Source organism: Rana temporaria, chromosome 1 (genome assembly GCF_905171775.1).
Source record: "Rana temporaria chromosome 1, aRanTem1.1, whole genome shotgun sequence".
Lineage (NCBI taxonomy): Eukaryota > Metazoa > Chordata > Amphibia > Anura > Ranidae > Rana > Rana temporaria.
Window position 1 is genome coordinate 206,067,962 of NC_053489.1, and position 21,561 is coordinate 206,089,522.

Genomic DNA, 21,561 nt, shown 5'->3' on the forward strand with positions numbered 1-21,561 from the left:
CTTTTTAGCCACAATTCTTCCATGAAGACCACTTCTGGCCAGCCTTCTCCAGACAGTAGAAGGGTTTATCTGGGTCCCACTAATTTACGCCAGTTCTGTGTTAATGGCTCTGCTGGAAATCTGATGTTGAAGAAGGGAAGCATGATGTGTCTTACATCTGCTGCATTACGCTTCCTTAGCTGACCACTGGCCGACCAAATAATGGTGTTCTCAATGCTGAGAAATACAGGCAGATATTTATCCATCATGCCATACCCTCAGAGAGGCATGTAACTGGCCCCAAAGTTATTCTGCTGCAGGAAAACAACCCTAAACATACAGCCAATGTCATTAAGAAGTATTTTAAGCATAAAGAAGAACAAGGAGTCCTGGAAGTGATGGTTTGGCCCCCACAGAGCCCTGATCTTAACATTATTGAGTCTGTCAGGGATTACTTGAAGTGACAGAAGTATTTGAAGCAGCCTACATCAACAGAAGATCTGTGGTTAGTTATCTAAGATGTTTGGAACAACCTACCTGCCAAGTTTCTTCAAAAACTATGTGCACAAGCACTGTGTGTACCTAGAATAATTGATGCTGGTTTAAAGAAAAAAGGGTAGTCATATTGATTTGATTTCGATTTTTCTTCTTTTCACTGACATTTTGTAAGTTGATAAAAACAAACAATTAAAATATATATCTTTGAAAGCATTCTTAATTGATTACATTTCTTCACACCTGCCTAAACAGCATTTGCACAGTACTACAAGTTCCATCAAAATTTGTAGTACTAATACATTTTAACATAAACTGTCATTTTAATGCTGGCATTACACCTGTAGAATTTCTCTTGAACAAGAAAATATAAAATCACTTGTCAGACCCTTCGATGGTGCTAAACAGACAGACGGTTTGTGCTGAAAAACCTGTGCTGGGAGGGTCAGTCTGTGCTGGGTGGTCTATCTGCACTGAGGGGTCCATCTGTACTGGGGGAGTTGGTCTGTGTCGGGGAGGCCAGTCTATTCTGAAGGGTGTGTGCTGGGGGGGTTTGTATTAATGGAAACGTTTTATTATTATTTTTTATTAAAATGAGTGTGCTGAGGTTTGTATGTGTCTGTTGGGGCTCATTCACAGTAGTAATTGGAGAGCAGAAAAACTGCTAAGTGTTTTTATTACCCCCCAACCATTCCTATTTTAGCTGCAGAGGCAACAGGTGGAGGTGTACACATACCACAGCAGGAATTGTACCCCTTGTCGCTTTTAGCGGGCGCCACCAAACACAACCCATTCAAGTCAATGGGGCTGCTCTACAATCTCCTCACAACCACGAGCAACTCAGACAGTTGTGGCATGCTAGTGTGAGGTTCAAGCAAGCAGTAAAAAGACAAAACAACATCTCCTCATCACTGTCAAATGCTCTCTGAAGAGCGATCTGCTAGTGTGAACGAGACCTTGGACTCTGGCTTATGGCAGTCATTTAAACATATTTTATGTGTAAAGGGACTGTGGCATGTGCGTGATGAGTATAGGGGGAGTAGGCTCGGGTATTATTTACCTATGGCTCTTTAAGGCTCCTCCCACTGGCCACAATGTTATATTTACTCATAGTCTTTTTTTGGGGGGGGGCCTTGTGTGCCAAATGTATTAGGTACGCCACTGCACGTTAATGTCTTTTGTAGAGTGGGCGTTCTACTTCCAGAATAACTTTGACAAGAAACTTTGATTAGACATTTGTTAGTTCCCAGTAGAGTTGATCAGAACCAATTGTCAAATTGTCTCCTTTAACTCTAAGTTAATTGAAAGAATGTCTGTAAAAACAGCGATTTTTTAACAAAATTCTATGGGCCAGATCCACAAAGAATTTACGTCATCGTATCTATTGATACTCCGCGTAACTTCTAGGATGCGTCGGCGTATCTTTTTTTTGTATCCAGACAGCAAGATACGCCGGATTTTTGCTTAGATACGACTGACGTAAGTTTCTTATGCCGTCGTATCTTAGTTGCATATTTACGCTGGCCGCTAGGTGGCGCTTCCGTAGATTTACGTGCAGAATATGCAAATTAGGTAGATACGACGATTTACGAACGTACTTGCGCTCGGCGTATCTATATGCGTCGTTTGCGTAAGGCGTCGGACCGGCGTAAAGTTACCCCTGCTATAATGAGGTGTACGCAATGTTAAGTATGGACGTCGGGACAGCGCCCAATTTTCCGTTGTTTACGTCATTTGCGTAAAACTTTCGCGAATAGGGCTTTGCGGAAGTTACGTTCAAGTCGTCTAGGCATTGAGCGGGCGTAATTTAATTTGAAAATTCGACGTGATACTGAGCATGCGCCGTTTCGAAAAAAGCGTAATTTACGTGGGGTCATGCTTAGTTTACATAAAACACGCCCCCCTGTTCCTCAATTGATTTAGGTGCGCTTACGCCGGCACATTTACGCTACACCGCCGTAACTTTAGACGCAAGTGCTTTGTGAATACAGCACTTGCCTCTCTAAGTTGCGGCGGCGTAGCGTAACTACGATACGATAGGCCCGCTTATATTTACGCCTATCTGGGCCTATAGATATAAGGCCAGCGTAAGACCTTGTAAGAAGTCACTGTGCCATGACATGGGCCATAAACCAAAGAGGTCTGAGTATCATTTGTTCTTGTTATCAAAGGCTCCTCTGACCTATTTACATCATAATACCATCTATCCTCTAAACACAGCCTTCTCCAGTGCATCTTTCTCACTCATATACTCCAAAAAGGATGGATAGTGTGTGCAGTCATAGCGGTCACAAGTACGGACGTATTCCAAAAAGTCTGGAGCCCCTGGAACAATCACATTGTCTGCGAGGATGACAGAGCCCTTTTTGAGCAAACCACATTTCTGTAGAGAGAAAAAAAAAAAAAAGACTTTAGGTTAGCACATAGATATGCTTGTACATGCCTACGGAAACATCCTTCAATCCTTCATACCCTGTGGGTTTAAAGAGGAGCTCCAGGCTTCTTCAGAAAAAAAAATCTAAGTCAGCAGCTACAAATACTGTAGCTGCTGACTTTTAATATTAGGGCACTTACCTGTCACCGAACCCAGTGGTGTCCTCACCCAAGTTGATTCTTCAATTGGCTATCGAGTGCTGACAATGCCATCGTGACTAAGGGAAATTGACAGTGAAGCCTTGGAGCACGTACCTATCAAAACCAGGTACCCACTCCCGTTTAAAACGTGCCAAATGTGTCAGTGGAGGGGGGGAGGAGGCAGACAAGTGGAGATTCCACTTTAATATACAAATTACTACATTCACTAGAAAAGTACAGAGCTGGCCCTTCCCGCATACTACCTGCAATTTGCCAATAGGTCAGTGAGCTTCCTAGCACAGTGATCGGGAAATGTGAGAGAATATTTTTTTAATGCCATGTTAAAGTGTTACTAAACCCACAACAGTAAAATCTGTCTGTATATGCAGCATAGCATCCTTGCTATACCCACTGTGGAACTTAAAGAGGAGTTCCACCCAAATTTGGCATGTAATTTTTTTTGGGGGGGGAGTGGGGGCTTCAGCACGAGTGGGACTTCCTGTCCCACTTCCTCCTTCCTGTAGGCGACTAAGCTTAGTCGCCTTCAGGAAGTGGCTGCTGTAGGCGATCGCTTAGGACACGTCACAGGTCCTAGGCGATCTCCTGGCCAATTACAGGGCGCGGCACCGGGCCGCGCCGCTCGCGCATGCGCAGTGCCGCGCCGCTCGCGCATGCGCAGTGGGTGCCCGGCCGTGAAGCCGAAAGCTGTCACGGCCGGGTGCCCACACTGAAGATGAAGACGCCGGCCGGGGAGGGGGGGAGAGGAGCGGAGCCCCGGCCGGCGCGTCGCTGGAGCAGGTAAGTGCCTGTTTATTAAAAGCCAGCAGCTACACTTTTTGTTGCTGCTGACTTTTAATAAACATACAAATGGCTGGAACTCCCCTTTAATGGGTTAATCCTCTGCATTGTGTAAAAAGGCTGTTTTATCCTGTATGCACAGATCATTCCCTCCCTGCACTGTCTATCTGGGGAAAGCCAGATAACACAGGCAGGGTAGCCAACCTGCACATGCTCAGTGTCTTTTACGCTGGAGAGAATACTTGTTCTCAGAGCTAGCCAGGTCACATGATATTGACATCACACATGTGGGCGTGTATACAGGCTGTAGTGGAAATCTCCTCCCACCTAAACTCTCACCACTGGAGAAACTGGGCAGTTTATCATGTAACCGTAGTATACAGGTCATCCAAAAAGATATATAGTGGCAATATTTTAATGTAAAAAAAAAGATTTATGAGCTGTGGACACTGTGGGGAGATGGATGAACTATTTTCATATACTGGGTTTAGTAACACTTTAAAGAGGAAGTAAACCCTGTGGGGTGTTACTTCCTCTTTGTTTCCCTGCAAAGGTAAAGCATAATGGACTACTATGCATCGCATAGTATTATTATTATTATACAGGATTTATATAGCGCCAACAGTTTGCGCAGCACTTTACAACTTCAGGGAAGACAGTACAATTACAAAACAATACAGGAGGAATCAGAGGGCCCTGCTCGTTAGAGCTTACAATCTAGAAGCCCATTATGTGACACCTACCTGCAGGAGAGGCCCGCGATGTCCCCATCTTCCTCGCTACTAGCGAGCGTCCATTCTTCACCCCTCTTCCTTTCCGGGGCAGCAAACTCCGGCTCTGTGACCAGCCGGAGTCACGTGACATCACTCCTGCGCATGCGTGTGGGAGCCGCCTTTAACAGCATGACCCGAGATAGAAATGGTCTGGGAGTTATTTCAAGCACCTACAGGTAAGCCGTAATCTAGGCTTACCTGTAGGTTAAAGTGGTTGTAAAGGGTTTACAACAATTTAAGCTTATTCTGTCGCCTTCCCAGCTTGGAGAGAACATGGTAATATCAGAGGTATTAACAGAGAAAAGATCATGGTCATGGGCTGTCTCCTGGAGAGTACTTGTGTCCAGGTCATTAGCATGTTGGAACGGGTGCACTAAAGCTGGGTACACATTGTCCAAAAATTGGCTGGTTCAGCAGGAACTGGTCGACTTTCGGGCAGTGTGCGCAGCTTGTCTATCCCACAGAAGCCGGCTGTTGTTGAAGAAACATGCTGGAAAATCAGCATCCGATCAGCTCTGTGAATCTGTGATCTGTGAGTTCTGTGGGAAGACAGCACTGGAGAGAAGGCAAGTATGAATCATTATTGTGAAAAATATGGTATTGTTGTTAACATGGGAAATGGCATTAATAGAAACTATATGCATTTTGTCCAATCATGCACTTTTCCTGTAGCAAATTATTATCAGACTATATGGATGTACTTGGTACATGGGCTACCACTGACCTCCAGAAGTTGGGTATCTGCTAAATATTTTTCCTTCCAGTGATCCACAAATACAAAATCCAGAGTGTCCACTTCATATTTCTTCTTTAGCTGAGGAATAATATCGTGTGTGTTGCCTTCCAATATCTGAACCTGAAAATCAATTGAAAACTTTAACACAGCATAGATACTACTAAACTACTGAACCCTACACATTACAGTATATATTATATAAGCAAAAGTGATTACTGCAAAAGATATCTGCTCTAGGATTCCATGATCTTCCTACATATATGTCCGTTTCCCTTTATTTATAAGTATGTATAAAGCCCTGACAATTTACGAATCTCTTTACATATTGTACATTCACATCAGTCCCTGCTTTAACTGGTTGCCGACCAGCCGCCGTCGTTTTACGGCGGCAGGTCGGCTCCCCTGCGCGAGAGCCGTAGCTATACGTCGGCTCTTGCGCAGGCCACTAGGGGCGCGCCTCGCTCGCCCCCGTGCGCGTGCCTGGTGGGCGCGATCGCACCTGGGCACACGCGATCGCTTGTTACAGAGCGAGGACCGGGAGCTGTGTGTGTAAACACACAACTCCCGGTCCTGTCAGGGAAGGAAATGCTGATCTACTTAACCCCTTCCCCGCCCCCTAGTGTTAACCCTTCACTGCCAGTGACATTTTTATAGTAATCCAATGCATTTTTATAGCACTGATCGCTATAAACATGCCAATGGTCCCAAAAATGTGTCAAAAGTGTCCGAAGTGTCCGCCATAATGTCACAGTACCGAAAAAAACACTGATCGCCGCCATTACTAGTAAAATAAAAATATTAATAAAAATGCCATAAAAATACCCCCTATTTTGTAAACGCTATAACTTTTGCGCAAACCAATCAATAAACGCTTATTGCATTTTTTTTTTACAAAAAATATGTAGAAGAATACGTATCGGCCTAAACCGAGGAAAAAAAATGTTTTTTTTATATATTTTTGGGGGATATTTATTATAGCAAAAAGTAAAAAATATGATTTTTTTTCAAAATTGTCGCTCTATTTTTATTTATAGCGCAAAAACTAAAAACCGCAGAGGTGATCAAATACCACCAAAAGAAAGCTCTATTTGTGGGGAAAAAAGGACGCCAATTTTGTTTGGGAGCCACGTTGCACGACCGCGCAATTGTCAGTTAAAGCGACGCAGTGCCGAATCGCAAAAAGTGCTCTGGTCTTTGACCAGCAATATGGTCCGGGGGTTAAGTGGTTAAGGAGGTTTGTAATCTAAGGTTCTTAACTCACATGCATACATACACGCACATACCAGAGCTTATCTTGAAAAGAGCCATTGATTGAGTGTTTCTTTGGCGTGTGGGAGGAAACCCACACAAGCACAGCTAAAACATGCAAACTCTGTGCAGATAGTGTCCTCACCAGGACTTCAGCCAGGTATCACAGTACTGTACGGCAGAAGCGCTAAACCAGACTAGGATGCATGCAGTTAGGCTCAGCATCCATTGCCTGTAAATAAACTACCAAGACACAAAAGGCTGGCTGGATCTGAAAATACCATTACTGTTAAAAAAGTATAGCAATTTATAGCAGATATAGAGGCAGTATTTCTACTGCAGGAACTAATGTAAAGTGCACTATTCCTTTAAAGTACAGTCCCCTAAAAACTATTCAACTAGTAGTTAAAGTATATCCCCTGCTCTGCTAAAATAATGCTTGCTGATTTTACCTTTATTATTATACCTTAAATGAGTTAAATGTTGATCTGGACTAAACATCTGGTAGGCCTGGAGTTAGCAGATGGCTTCTTATATGCCTCCAAGGCCCCGTACACACAACCGAACATGTCTGCTGAAACTGGTCCGCGGACCAGTTTCAGCAGACATGTTCGGTCGTGTGTACGGCCGAGCGGACAGGTTTCCAGCGTACATTTGTCCGCCGGACCGTTTGAGCGGACAAATGTTTCTAAACATGTTTTTTTTTTTTTTTTTTTCAAATTGTTTTTATTAAAGTTTTTACAACATACAGGAAAGAAAAATTACAACAGACAAGACAAAGACATACAATTACACAGCTCAATTGTGCATATAGTAAACATGAATTTTGTGCTACAATTCACTACCACAGTGCGCTTCAGTTGCAATGACAGGCATGTAGGGAGCAGGGGTGCACCCAGCCATCAGCATGGCACAAACTCACATGTCGACACCTGATACTAGTCCATACCAGCAGCGGGACCCAGGCTAAGTGATAGGGGTGCTGGTTACATATAAAGATCAGCCGGCAGTTTCCGACTCAGCCAACCAGGCTCGCCAAACTTTATCATATTTCTGTGGACATCCACGGTTGCAATATGTATCTTTGTACAGGGGGAGGCTGGAGTTAACCAGACGTCTCCACTGCATCAGGGAGGGGGGTGTGGGTTTCTTCCAATGCATAGCAATATTCTTACGTGCATAAAAAAGTAGCAGGCTTATCAGTGTACGTTTAGCTGAGGATGGAACAATGTTTTCAACGATACCCAGGAGGCAGACCTCCATTGCCAGGGGCAATTGAACTGCCGCAACTTTGTTAACCAATGTTAGCACCTCCTCCCAATATTGTTTCACAACAGGGCATTGCCAAAAAATGTGAGAGAAGTCGCCAGGGGAGGCGCTGCATCTCCAACACTCCGGGGAGTGCGCAGGGTTCATTTTATGAAGTCTATGCGGGGTGAAGTATGCTCTATGCACAATTTTAAATTGCACTAGCCTGTCCCGAACCGAGACCAGGGTGTTAAAGGGGAGGTCCCACACGTCATCCCAATCGTCCGTATCCAATGTGGGTATGTCACTCTGCCACCTGGATCTCAGCCCGTCCAAGGGAGGGAGAGACACAAAGATCAGGTAGGAGTACAAGCGCGAAGTGGGCTTTGCATCACAACCAAACCTAAGTGTTCTCTCCAGCTCCGACTGGGCCACGATGCATGATGACCGAGGAAATTGTGCTGTAAACGCATGTGTCAGTTGGTGATGTCTGAAAACATAATGTGGAGGTAGATTAAATGTGAACCGGAGCTCCTCGAAGGGCGTCAACTCATTTTGCGAGACAATGTGTGACATCAACTTGATGCCGCGTCTAGACCACGCAACAGGATCTGGAAGTCTATAGAAGTGGTCCAAGGTTGGGTTCAGCCAGATAGGAGCATTGGGGGAAACCTCGGTGGGTTTGCATTTTTCAATTGCTAGTCCCGTCCGCCATGCCCGTAGTGTGGTAAGCATGGAAGGTGTCAGGGGGTACGGCGCGCGTGGGCCCCGGAACAGCAAGAACCGGAGGGCCTCCAGCGAACCGACCACCGAGGCTTCCAGGGCAGTGGAGGTGTTAGTCCCGTCCGGGCATGCCAATGGTCCCAACTGGGTCGCCAGGCCGCGGTCACCAACTGGGTCGCCAGAAAGTATTTGTAGCAGTCGGGGAATGCCATTCCCCCCTGCGTCCGAGGCCTCATTAACGTTGCTAATTTGTATCGTGGCGGGGAGGCGCCCCAAATGAAAGAGGAGAAAATTTGGTTTAGTTTGCAAAAGAAGGACTTGGGCACCCACTGAGGGGAGTGGCGGAAGAGGTATATAAACTTTGGGACGATTTTCATCTTAAGGAGATTTACCCTTCCCCAAACAGATAGCGGGAGATTTTCCCAGGCCTTAATCCTCGACTGAGTCTCCAGGAGGACTGGGGTCAAATTTAATAAGATAAAGTCTGTGGCCAAGGCTGAAACATGTACTCCTAGGTACTTAAATGAGTCAACCCAACAGAGAGGATTATCAGGTGGGGAAGTAGACCTGGCTGCCTGGTCAATCGGGAAGAGCAGCGACTTGGACCAATTCACCCTGAGTCCAGTGACCAAGGCGAACGCATCCAGCACAGTCAGTGCACCCCGCAGCGAGGGACCAGCGTCATTTAAAAATAGCAGCATATCATCCGCGTACAGGGCCACCCTCTCCTCCAGCAAGCCCACACGGAGTCCTCTAATAAGTGGTGAAGTGCGGAGAGCCTCCGCCACCGGTTCAATGGCAAGGGCAAAAAGGGCTGGAGAGAGAGGGCAACCCTGCCTCGTTCCCCGATAGAGCCTGAAGGGGACAGATAGTCCCCCATTCAGGCGCACCGACGAGGTGGGGGCTCTGTAAATTACCTGAAGCCAGTCGATAAACCGTAAGGGGAATCCCATTCTTCGCAACGTTTCCCATAGAAAAGGCCACTCGACTGTGTCGAAGGCCTTTTCGACGTCCAACGAGGCCACAGTCCTCGTTCCCACGTTTAGGTGCTGGGTATGTATGTTGGTGAAAAGCCTCCTGAGGTTCACGTCCGTGGACCTCCGGGGCATGAAGCCCGTTTGATCTGAGTCTATTACCGTGGGCAGCATGGGGTAAAGTCGAAGGGCAAGAAGTTTAGTCAGGATTTTAAAGTCGGTGTTGAGGAGAGCAATGGGCCGGTATGAAGCGCACAGAGTTGGGTCCTTGGGAGGTTTGTATATCAGTGTCAAGTGTGCATGGTACATGGACAAAGGGAGATTCCCGTCTGTCAGGCTTGAAGTGTAAAGCTGGGCCAACAGGGGGGCCAAAAGGCCCACATGTGCCCTGTAAAAATCTAGGGGGAGCCCATCTGGGCCAGGCGCCTTCCCCGGTGGGAAGGACTGAATGGCGTTTTGTACCTCGAGGGCCGTGATCGGTCTAACTAAAGTCTCCCTCTCCCCGTCCGAGAGCCAGCCTAGTGCCAACGGGTCCATCAAATCACTCAGGGACTCGGGTCGGAAGTCTGTGGGCAAACTGGAAGAATACAATGACTTATAGAAATCTCCAAAGGTTTGGAGAACATCTTGTTGGGAGGACACGGTTCCCCCCTCAGGAGTCTGAAGGGAAGAGATTGTAGTGAGGGGCTGGTCGTGCTGGGCCATCATAGCCAGCAGGCGACCATTGCGGTCCCCTTGCTCAAAGGCCCGCTGCTTGCCCTTGTGGATTTCCAGGCGGGTTGCCTCTGCCAGGTGCAGCTGCATGTCCCGTTGGGCCACCATCAGGAGATCAAAGTGGTCCGGGGTGGGGTCCGAATTATATCTGTCAGTGCTGTCAGCGGCGATGCGTTCTAGCTCACGAGTCTGGGCCAAGTGTTGTTTTTTGACATTGGCTATGGAGGAGATGTAGTGCCCTCTAGTGTATGCCTTAAAGGCATCCCAGACAACTCCGGGGGAGGAAGTTCCTGTGTTATGTACCCAGAACTCAGAGAGTAGGGGGGGTAAGTTTTCAGCTATGTCAGGGTGAGTGATCCACTGCGCTCCCAGCCTCCAAAGCGCAGCACTGCGCGATGTCGGCGACCGGAGCTCTACAACCAAGGGACTGTGATCTGACAGCCCGCTAGATAGATATTCCGCCCCCAACACATCCGCTAACAGTGCGGGGTTGGAGAAGGCCAAATCTATCCGAGACGCCGTCTTGTAGGAAGCCGAAAAACACGAATAAGCCCTCGCCCCTGGGTGCTTCCATCTCCAGATCTCCTCCAGACCCATCGCCTGAGCCCAGGCAGGCAGGTCTAGGGATCTATGTTTAGGTGGCATTGGTCTATCTAAATCCTGCGACAGTATAGAATTAAAGTCCCCCATTATCAGAACCCTCCCCGGACAGAACGGGGTAATCTTATCCATCACTTCGTACAGTAAAGCAGGCGAGAAGGGGGGGGGGGATGTAGAGGTTAACAATGATGTATCTCTGAGCCCAGAGCGTGAAGACCAATATCACGTATTTACCTAAGGGGTCTGTTCGGACCTCCTCAATCACACAAGGGAAATTTTTGTGAATAAGGATTGACACCCCCCTGGCATAAGTAGAATAAGTAGCATGTATCGCCCGTTGAACCCATGGCTTTTTAAGAGTTAGGATCTTGCTGCCCATAAGATGAGTCTCCTGAAGCAGAACGAGCTGGGGTGAGCGGGTTTTTAGGTATTGGAAGAGGGTGGCACGTTTGAACTTGGAGTTTAGGCCCCTGACATTCCAAGAAAGGATGGAGAATGAGTCAGGTGAGCGATCAGCCATTCGGTGGAATAGGCGGATAGTGGAAAGGATAGCTATCTAGGTACACCCCAGGGTATCCCAGGGGCAGCAAGATCCCAAGCACATAGCCCTGTACATTGCAAATATCCATGTATGGCACATTTAAAAGGCAGTAAAAGTCATTGAGCTTATCACACTGAACATACAACAAGAAGAACAACATTCCCAGGCACTGAGTGCCTATCCTACTATGTCCCGGCCCCCGAACAACGGTCAGGAGGGGCGGGAATAGTTTTTCCCCAAAAAACAGTCAAAAAAAAGGGTGTAAATGAGCCCCTAAAAATTGGGGGCCCTACACAACAGGCGCCAGGTCGCCTACTTGGTACCCGGGCAGCGGGTATAGCACAGACCGACGGTCGGTGTCCAGGCTATTGATATCAAACGTGTCCAATCGCCAAAACAAGTGTGGGGGAAGAAAACTCAAACACAGCAGCGGGGGGGGCGATTTACACAGGGGGGGGGGGTAGCAACCTGGAGTGCCACCACGTCCTTGGGCCGAGAAGAAAAAAATAAAAAAAGTGTATCCTAGCTTGTGCACTGAGCAGCCACCGCTCCTATGGATCATAAGAGAGCTGAGTCCTGAACATAACAATGCATAGCTGCCGCTTCCCAGAATCTATGAAGGAGGGGGGGGCCTGTGGGAGGTCGGGGTTATATAGGTAGACAGGGAGAAAAATGATGGAAGGTAATAATTAAAATACGAGGCAAAAAAGCAATACAATTTGGGAATGGGACCACCGGCATATGCATAGAGAGCAGGGAGAGGATGGCGAATCTAGAGTCTAGTGACAGGAATCATCGCATGTAGGCCAGTCTACCCGCATATCCACCAGTATGGGAAGTGGGGGGGGGGGGGCAGCCCCGGTTACTGCAAAAACAGGCCTGTGCGACACATATGGAGGGAACAAAAAATAAAAATGTGAACAGCAATAAAAGCAAAAAAGAAAAAGAAAAAGGATGCTTCCAGGGGATGGGAGCCAGTGCAGGCACAGGGGCAGTATCGGAGAGGTGGCAATGCCGGCCGCCCCTCCAGATGGGGAGAGGCTGACATCTCAGGGGGAGCCAAGTGGGCAACAAAGGAGGATACTTGCCACGAAGTGAAGATCCTCAGCGACTCTCCAGCCACGACATGGCCGCCTCTGGATCCATGAAGAAGCGTGTGCGGTCCCCGTCGATCACTCGCAACTTGCTGGGATAGAGTAGGCTAAATTTGAGGCCTTGATCCCTCAGGCATCTTCTCACCTCTGTGAAGGAGCGGCGTCGGTGCTGCACCTCTGGAGAGTAGTCAGGGAACAACATGATCTTGGCCCCGTTGTAGAGCAGGTCTCTCTTCTCTCTGGCAGCAGCAAGGATACGGTCCCTGTCCCGGTAGTTCAGCAGGCGGAGGAGGAAAGGCCGAGGAGGGGCTCCCAGGATCGGAGGCTTGGGGGGGACCCGGTGAGCTCTTTCCACAACGAAGGTAGGCGGCATGGCCGGCAGGCCCAGGAGGTCAATCAGGAAAGTCTCAGTAAATTCAGCAGGCCTGGGGCCCTCCGCCCTCTCAGGGAGGCCAAGGATCCTAATATTATTCCTCCTGAGCCTGTTTTCGGTGTCTATAGATTTCTCTTGGAGGGCCTTAACCTGGAGTTGCAGGGCATGCAGGTCTCTGGAGTCAGCTCGTGTGGAATCCTCCAGCTGTGAGATGCGGCCCTCCGCCTCCGTGAAGCGGGCCCTAAATTTGTCCATGTCATGGCGGATCAAGCTGACATCCGCAACTAGGTGGTCAATTTTGACCATGACTGAATCCCGACCCTCCTTGATCGCCGCCAGAAGCTCAGCATGCGAGGCGGCGTGGGATGGCTGCGGATTATGGGAGGCTGGAGAGGCAGCCGACATCTCCTGTGCTGGAAGCCTCGTGGGCAAGATGGCCGCCGCGGCTCGATCCCCTGTCCCCCCGGAGGAGCGTAGCTTACCCGGAGACAGTGGAGGGGGTCTCGGAGTACCGGGTGCCTTCTTGCGCCCCAGGGTGTCAGGCTGATGGATACTGGAAGAAGGAAACAGCGCTGAAAAACTGCCCAGGATAATGGTAGGAGCGGAGCTCAGCTAGCACACGTCTGGTCTCGTTCACATCCCGGCCACGCCCCCTCGTTTCTAAACATGTTTAGAAACATGCCCGCTGGAATCCTGTCCGTCGGACATGTTCGGTCGTCTGTACAGACTTACCGTACATGTCCGAGCGGCCGCCATCCCTCGCATGCGTCGAATGACTTTGACGCATGCGTGGAAGCATTGAACTTCCAGGGCCGTGCACGTCGCCGCGTCATTGTCGCGGCCTCGTCACCGCGTATCGTGTACGCGCGGATTTCTGTATGATGGTGTGTACAGCCATCATACAGAAATCTCCGGGCGGGCATGTCCGCTGAAAACGGTCCGGCGGACCGTTTTCATCGGACATGTTTGCCTGTGTGTACAAGGCCCAAGAGTGAGATCTACCTGCCAACAGGGATTGTGGGAACCCTTTATAATGGCACAGAAGGTGTGTAAATTCAAAAACCCAAGTGCAGATATCTCACCAACAGAGTCTCTTTGAGATGTAAGAAACTCTCCTATCAAATACTGAAATAGTGCTTTAAAGTGGAAAACTTCTCAGAAGTGACTCATGCTTATAACAGAGCAAAGATACATCAGAGAGAAACAACACTATGGCCCCGTACACACGGGAGGATTTATCCACGGATACGGTCCAGCGGACCGTTTCCACGGATAAATCCTCTCGAGGATTTGCGCGGATTTTGATGCGATGGAGTGTACTCACCATCGAATCGAAATCCGCGCCGAAATCCTCTGGCGATGACGTGTCGCGCCGTCGCTGCGATGATGACGCGGCGACGTGCGCGACGCAGTCATATAAGGAATTCCACGCATGCGTCGAATCATTACGACGCATGCGGGGGATCCCTTTGGACGGATTGATCCGGTGAGTCTGTACAGACCAGCGGATCAATCCGTTGGGATGGATTCCAGCGGATAGATTTGAAGACATGTCTTCAAATATTTATCTGCTGGAAATCCATCGCATGGGAGAAAAATCCGTGGAAACAGATCCGCTGGAGTGTACACACCATAGAATCTATCCGCTGAAACCCATTCGCTGGGATTTTTCAGCGGATGGATTCTATCGTGTGTATGGGGCCTTAGGGCCAGATTCACAGAAGAGATATTTTCAAATTTTCCCACGTCGTATCTTAATTTGTGATTCACAAACAAGATACGACGGCTTTTGGCTAAGATCCGACAGGCTTACGGCTTCGTACGCCTTCAGGTCTTAGGCTGCAATACTTCGGCTGCCGCTGGGTGGAGTTTTTGTGTCGTTTTCCAGCGTCGGGTATGCAAATGAGCTTTTACGGCGATACACGAAGGTTTTCGCGTTCGTTACGTCGTCGCTAGTAATTTTTTCCCGTCGCAAAGTTAAGCATGCTTTTACATGGCTTAACTTTAGACGAGCCATGTTAAAGTATGGCCGTCGTTCCCGCGTCGAATTTCAAAAATTTTTTTTTTTGCGTAAGAAGTCCGGGAATACGAAAGTACGTTACGCACGTCGCCGTTCAAAAAAATTACGTCACTTCGCGCAAAGCACGGCGGGAATTTCAAAACGGAGCATGCGCAGTACGTCCGGCGCGGGAACGCGCCTAATTTAAATGGTACACGCGGGCTTGCACTGGACGTCTTTACGATACACCGCCGCAAGTTTACAGGTAAGTGCTTTGTGAATCAGGCACTTACGCTAAAAACTTGCGGCGGTGTAACGTAAAGACGATACGTTACGCCGCCGCATTTGTACCTGAATCTGGCCCTTAGAGCTTTAGAGAGCGACAACTAAGCGCTACAGATATATTTGCTCTATTCAGATTTAATGACTGGAGTTTACAACCACTTTAACAGTTAACAAGCTACTATATCTAGAAGGTTGTGGTAAAAAAAAAATACCTTGTCTTTAAGTCCAGCAAATTCAATTATCTGTTTGGCTACTGCAGCATATGCAGGGTTAAACTCTACAGTAAAAAAACAAGCTCCAGGCTTTAAGAGTCGTGCTATTCGGATTGTTGAGTATCCACAGTATGTGCCCAGTTCAAGTAATGTGTTTGGGTTGGTCTCTTTTACTACATTGTCCAAGATCAGGCCTGTAACAAATACACAAACATGATATATAAGATGGTTAAAAGTAAACTGGTATAAAATATTTAAAGTATAAAATATAAAACGCTGGCTTAAAAAAGAATTCTATTAACCTCTTGCCGACCGCCCACCGTAGTTTTACGGCGACAGGTCGGTTCGGCTGCGCAAAATCAGGTAATATTGCGTGGTTTTGCTTTGCGGCCACTAGGGGCGCGCCCCCCCTGCTCGCCCCTGGTTCTGATGCGAGTGCCCGGCGGTGATCGCGCGATCACCGCCGGGCACCCAGGATCGCTCGTGACCGAGCGAGAACCGGGAGCTGTGTGTGTAAACACATCTTAGGCAGTTGTTTCGACGTGATTCTGAGCATGCGCACTGGGATGCGGCCATTCATGCGCCGTTCATTTTAAGTACTTCTATGGCGCTTGGCCCATCATTTGCATGGGGTCACGCCTCATTAGCATGGCTCACGCCCACTTCCACCTACACTGGCTTACGCCGAGGAAACCCAGCGTATCTTTAAGAGCGAGTGGGAGCAAGTGCTTTGTGAATCCAGTGCTTGCCTCTGTGCGTTGCGCCGGCGTAGCATAAAAGAGATACGCTATGGCGGCATAAATATGCGCCGATGTTAGCAGCAGCACTGAGCATCAGAAACACGTGTTTCAGTGTCAGTGGGTAATAAAATGTCAACAAAAATCAATGCATTGTACTAGCTGAGTCTCTCGGGAGCCACAAATTACAATGTATCTGTTGTTTACTGCATCTCTAGCATTAAGGAGAAGCCTTGTATTTTTTCAATGAATACAAAGCTTCCTCTGATCTGCCGAATTGGACAGACAGCAGATGACATCATGATCTCCATCTCAGTCAATGAGAGGAAGTCTTGTACAGTAAAAACTTGCGAGCATAAATTGTTCCAGAAGCATGCTTGTAATCCAAAGCACTTGTATATGAAAGCATTTTTTTACAGGGTATAAAAGAGAAGAGAGGCACCTCTAAGTGTAGCAATAAGTTGCTAAATGTTGTAACTTCATTAAATGTAACCATATTGCTACACTTAGGAGGTGCCTCTCTTCTCTTTCTCTCTTTTTTTTTCATTCAAGTTTGTGTTCATTTCAAATAAAATAGAGTCATTACAATATAAACTGTAGGATAAAGTTACAGTATATAAAATATACAGTGAAATCGAAATGTATTAGGTCAAAAGCAAGAACTTCTTCCAAGGAAAGAAATATCCACACAGATCTGATACCAAAACATAAGCAATAGCAATTGCAAAAATTAAATGTGAAGAGAGGATAAAAGATAGAAAAAAAAAGGGGGGGGGGAGAAGAGGAAATCTCATCCTATCATCCCATCATCCTCCTCATACCGGTACTATATTGAAGCATATTAGTATCTCTACACAAGAGGTAATCAGCTATTTCATGTGTATAAACATTGAATGGTGAGGAGACCACCCAACCCCCCCAGACACCCCTAAAGGGATCTAACTGTGTCCGAAGGATTAAGAAGGCCCCCCCACCCCACCCAACTCTGAATTAAACATTACGTCACCCCCGGTATAGATAATAAAGAAGAGGAGGGTCAAGTGTTTGCAAAATCAAACATATTTTTCAATGTCAGGAATAACCTGTGAACTAGAAGTGATGCACATTCTATTTTCAAATCATTGTAACTGCTTTAATGTACAGACCCTAAGAACCTTAAATTGTTGGAAACATGTGAAAAGTTATACCATAACTCAGTACAGAACCAAGTTATGTATCTTCAGAGAATCGTCAAAATGTAAAGAGAAGTAAATAGATAAGAAAGAGAATAGATACATATATTAAAAAGAAAAAAAAAAGGAGGGAAAAGGAGGCCTACCTGCTCAATGTATACTTTAATACACAGTGATCGGTACTGCTAATTACAAAGAGTGTAAAGAAAAACCCAAAAAGCGAGCCCGGGGTTCCCAGACAGCTTCAAATTTTATGTTTTCATCTAATAATGAATTTATGAATTTTTCTTGTTCCATTAAGAAACTTTTCTTTTCATTACTATAATAGAAACTGTTGTTTTTTTCCACGCTTTGGCAATGGTGATTCTAGCACCCATTAGAATAAAAAGAATCAGTTTTCGAATGATATGGAAAACTTTGTTCCAGAACCCACGGATCTTGGGACATTCCCACCAAATATGAATCATTGATCCTAAACCCTGACAGCCTCTAAAACATAGAGGGGAGGAGGCGGGATACATTGAGGCTATTTTTGTGGGAACTAGATACCATCTTGTAAAAATTGTAATATTTGCTTCTACAAGTGATATGTTAAGAATGCCTTTTAGTGATCTAGAGAAGTTACCAAACCAATCCTTTAAATCCCAGTCATTTTGGGTATCCTTTTCCCAGGCTAGCATATAAGGTAGTTTATTAGTATTAGAGGCTAGTGACGAAATCATACCTCTCCTGTCCTTGGCCTGTTCACATCTAAGTCCGTAAGGCGTGAAACCTCCAGCCATAGAATTACAATCCCATAGTTTATGGGTGAAGTTAGGCCTCGTACACACGATAGGATCGCCAGAGGAGAGCGGTCTGAAGGACCGTTTTCATCAGTCCAAACCGATTGTGTGTAGGCCCCATAGGTTCTTTAACCTTCGGTCAAAAAAATGAGAACTTGCTTTAAAATTGAACCAATGGACGCCTAATGGTTTTAAACCCGCACATTCTCAGAATCAAGTCGACACATGCTTGGAAGCCCTGAACTTCGTTTTTTTCAGCACGTCGTGTTTTACGTCACCGCGTTCTGACAAGATCGGTTTATTAACTGATGGTGTGTACGCACGATGGACCATCAGTCAGCTTCATAGGTTAACCTAGGACAACCTTCAGACCGTTCTCCTCTGGCAATCCTATATTGTGTACAAGGCCTTAGAGATTGTACAGAACCTAGATCTTTCTGTAGGAGAAAGACCAAATTTGTCAATGAAATATTCCATGGAAAGGGGACCTGAGCGAGAAAAAAAAGTGTCCAATGCGGTACACCCCCTTGTCACACCACCATTTGAAGTTTTCTATATCAACATCTAAGGAAAATATCGGGTCCTTCAATAAATTAGCCAGAGGTTGAAGCTTAGAGATCAAGGAAGGAAGACCCCGAAGTGAGTCCCAAAATGCTAAGGATTGTGAAAGGGTTGGAGACAAAATAGGAGGCCTGCTTTTGGAAGAGCACCATAATAAGCTTTCCAGCGATAAGGTGGGTGAAGCCTGAGTTTCAATAGATATCCAGTCGGGTTGTTCGATTTTAAGATACAAGTCTGACAACTGCGCAAGTCTAGCAAAAGGTTTGGGAGTCCTAAACCACCTTGTGTGGTGAGATTAAAAAGGCTACGGGAAGCTATTCGTGGGCCTTTCTTATTCCAAATAAATTTGGCCTCTCTTCTGTTTTATACTCAGTTGTGACATGACACTACTCTTATATCCAGACATTGCTTGTATATCAAGGCAAAATTTATTAAAACATTTTGCTTGTCTTGCAAAACGCTCTCAAACCAAGTTACTCTCAAACCAAGGTTTTACTGTATTTACTGGAAAAATAAATATATTGAAAGACTTCTCTTAAATGGCAGCAATGTGGTACAACCACCTCTCTCTATATCTGTCAGTAAAGGGGAAGGGGAAATCTCACGTAGCACAAGCTACTACAGTGTATTACAGCCTAAGCAGCAGCCAATTTGTTCTGGCAAATTTTGTTTGGTCCAAACTGGTCAGAAAACCTAGAATTCTATTTTGAAGTAAGGTTGAGTCATAGGCAGGGAAAGACTAACCAAACAAACATTCTGTTCAGTGAAAAAGGTTCTACGGGTTCCTGGTCCAGATTTAGGACTGCAGTGCATGGACAGTACTAGGAAACCTTTTACTTTCTTATCTTTAAGCCTTCTTAACCACTTAAAGCGGAGGTTCACCCGTACAATATACCTTTTCCCCTTAGCTTCATGCTCGTTTTGTCTAGGGGAATCGGCTAGTTGTTTTAAAATATGAGTAGTACTTACGGTTTACGAGATGCATCTTCTCCATCGCTTCCGGGTATGGGCTGCGGGACTGGGCGTTCCTATTTTGATTGACAGTCTTCCGAGAGGCTTCCGACGGTCGCATCCATCGCGTCAAAATTTTCCGAAAGAAGCCGAACGTCGGTGCGCAGGCGCAGTATAGAGCTGCACCGACGTTCGGCTTCTTTTGGCTACTAGTGACGCGATAAATGCGACCGTCGGAAGCCTCTCGGAAGACTGTCAATCAAGAAGGAACGCCCGCTCCCGAAGACCCATACCCGGAAGCCGACGGAGAAGATGCATCTCGAAAACGGTAAGTACAGCTCATATTTTAAAACAAATAGCCGATTCCCCTAGACAAAACGAGCATGAAGCTAAGGGGATTGTTTAAAAAAATATATTAATGGGTGAACTCCCGCTTTAAGGACCGCCCAACGCCTCTATACGTCGGCAGAATGGCACGGCTGGGCACAATCACGTACCTGTACATGATTGTGAAATGCCCAGCCGTGTGTCGCAGGCGCGCACCCGCGACCCGGTCTGAAGCTCCGTGACCGCAGGACCCGCAAACCCGATCTCAGCCGGAGTCCCGTGATCGGTCACAGGAGCTGAAGAACCAGGAGAGGTATGTGTAAACACACCTTCCCCGTTCTTCACAGTGGCGCTGTCATTGATCGTCTGTTCCCTAATATAGGGAAAGGCGATCAATGACGTCACACATCCAGCCCCGGCCCCCTACAGTTAGAAACACATATGAGGTCACACTTAACCCCTTCAGCGCCCCCTAGTGGTTAACTCCCAAACGGCAATTGTCATTTTCACAGTAAATAAAGCATTTTTATAGCACTTTTTGCTGTGAAAATTACAATGGTCCCAAAAATGTGTCAAAATTGTCCGATGTGTCCGCCATAATGTCGTAGTCATGAAAAAAACGCTGATCGCCGCCATTAGTAGTTAAAAAAAAATGCAATAAAACTATCCCCTATTTTGTAAACGCTATAAATTTTGCGAATACTAATCGATAAGCGCTTATTGCGATTTTTTTAGCAAAAATAGGTAGAAGAATACGTATCGTCTTAAACTAAGGAAAATGTTTTTTTTTTATATATATATATTTTGGGGGGATATTTATTATAGCAAAAAGTAAAAAATATTGTTTTTTTTTCAAAATTTTCGCTCTATTTTTGTTTATAGCGCAAAAATAAAAACCGCAGAGGTGATCAAATACCACCAAAAGAAAGCTCTATTTGTGAGAAAAAAAGGACGCCAATTTTGTTTGGGAGCCACGTTGCATTACCGCGCAATTGTCAGTTAAATCGACGCAGTGCCGAATCGCAAAAAGGGGCCTGGTCCTTTACCTGCATATTGGTCCGAGTCTTAAGTGGTAAAAGTGGATGTAAACCCACTCTCATCCTTTCTAAACTACTGCCATAGTGGTGATTTATAAGGATATACATGCCTCCTGCATGTATCCTTACCTGTCAAATGTCTCCCCTCTGTCTGTTATAAGACCTGAAAAACTGCAGATTCTGTGGGTGGGTCTGTTGTCTGGAGTTCGGTGGGTAGAGTCGTGATGTCAGTAGACTCCCCGCCCACCTCTACACTCCCCTTGTCAGCATGCATTTTCTCTTGTGTATTCCTTACACTAAATTCTGCTATGATCACTAACATCCAGTCAAAATCCAGATGACTTCAGAAAAGGAGTGGGGGTGGGAATTAAAAAATAATGCCTGTCTCCAGGCTAGTGCATGAGATATGTAAATAACCTGATGTTGCAACTGTGAGCAGGTGACCTGAGACATACACACTGCAATATAACAATCAGATCACTCAAGATTTTCCTCTGCCCAGCTCTCACTAGATACATCTAACCTAAATCAGAACACTTGTCTGTGTATATTCTGCAATATACATGCATTTCCTCATCACACTGAACTGTGGACAACACACCATGATGAGAAACATCCAGTCAAAACA

General features: G+C 46.4%; 1 protein-coding gene across 3 annotated transcripts in view; it reads right to left on the reverse strand.

Moving 5' to 3' along the window:
- Positions 1-2,457: 2,457 nt before the first annotated feature.
- Positions 2,458-21,561, reverse strand: part of LOC120935943 (catechol O-methyltransferase-like) — an 86,035-nt gene continuing 66,931 nt past the window's right edge. For all 3 annotated transcript variants that reach the window (XM_040347991.1, XM_040347976.1, XM_040347982.1), the window contains exons 3-5: positions 15,367-15,560; positions 5,344-5,475; positions 2,458-2,857 (exon numbers count right to left, since the gene is read on the reverse strand). In XM_040347991.1, the coding sequence (XP_040203925.1) occupies positions 2,678-2,857; positions 5,344-5,475; positions 15,367-15,560 (506 nt within the window). In that variant the 3' untranslated portion in view covers positions 2,458-2,677. The remainder of the gene's footprint in view (positions 2,858-5,343; positions 5,476-15,366; positions 15,561-21,561) is intronic.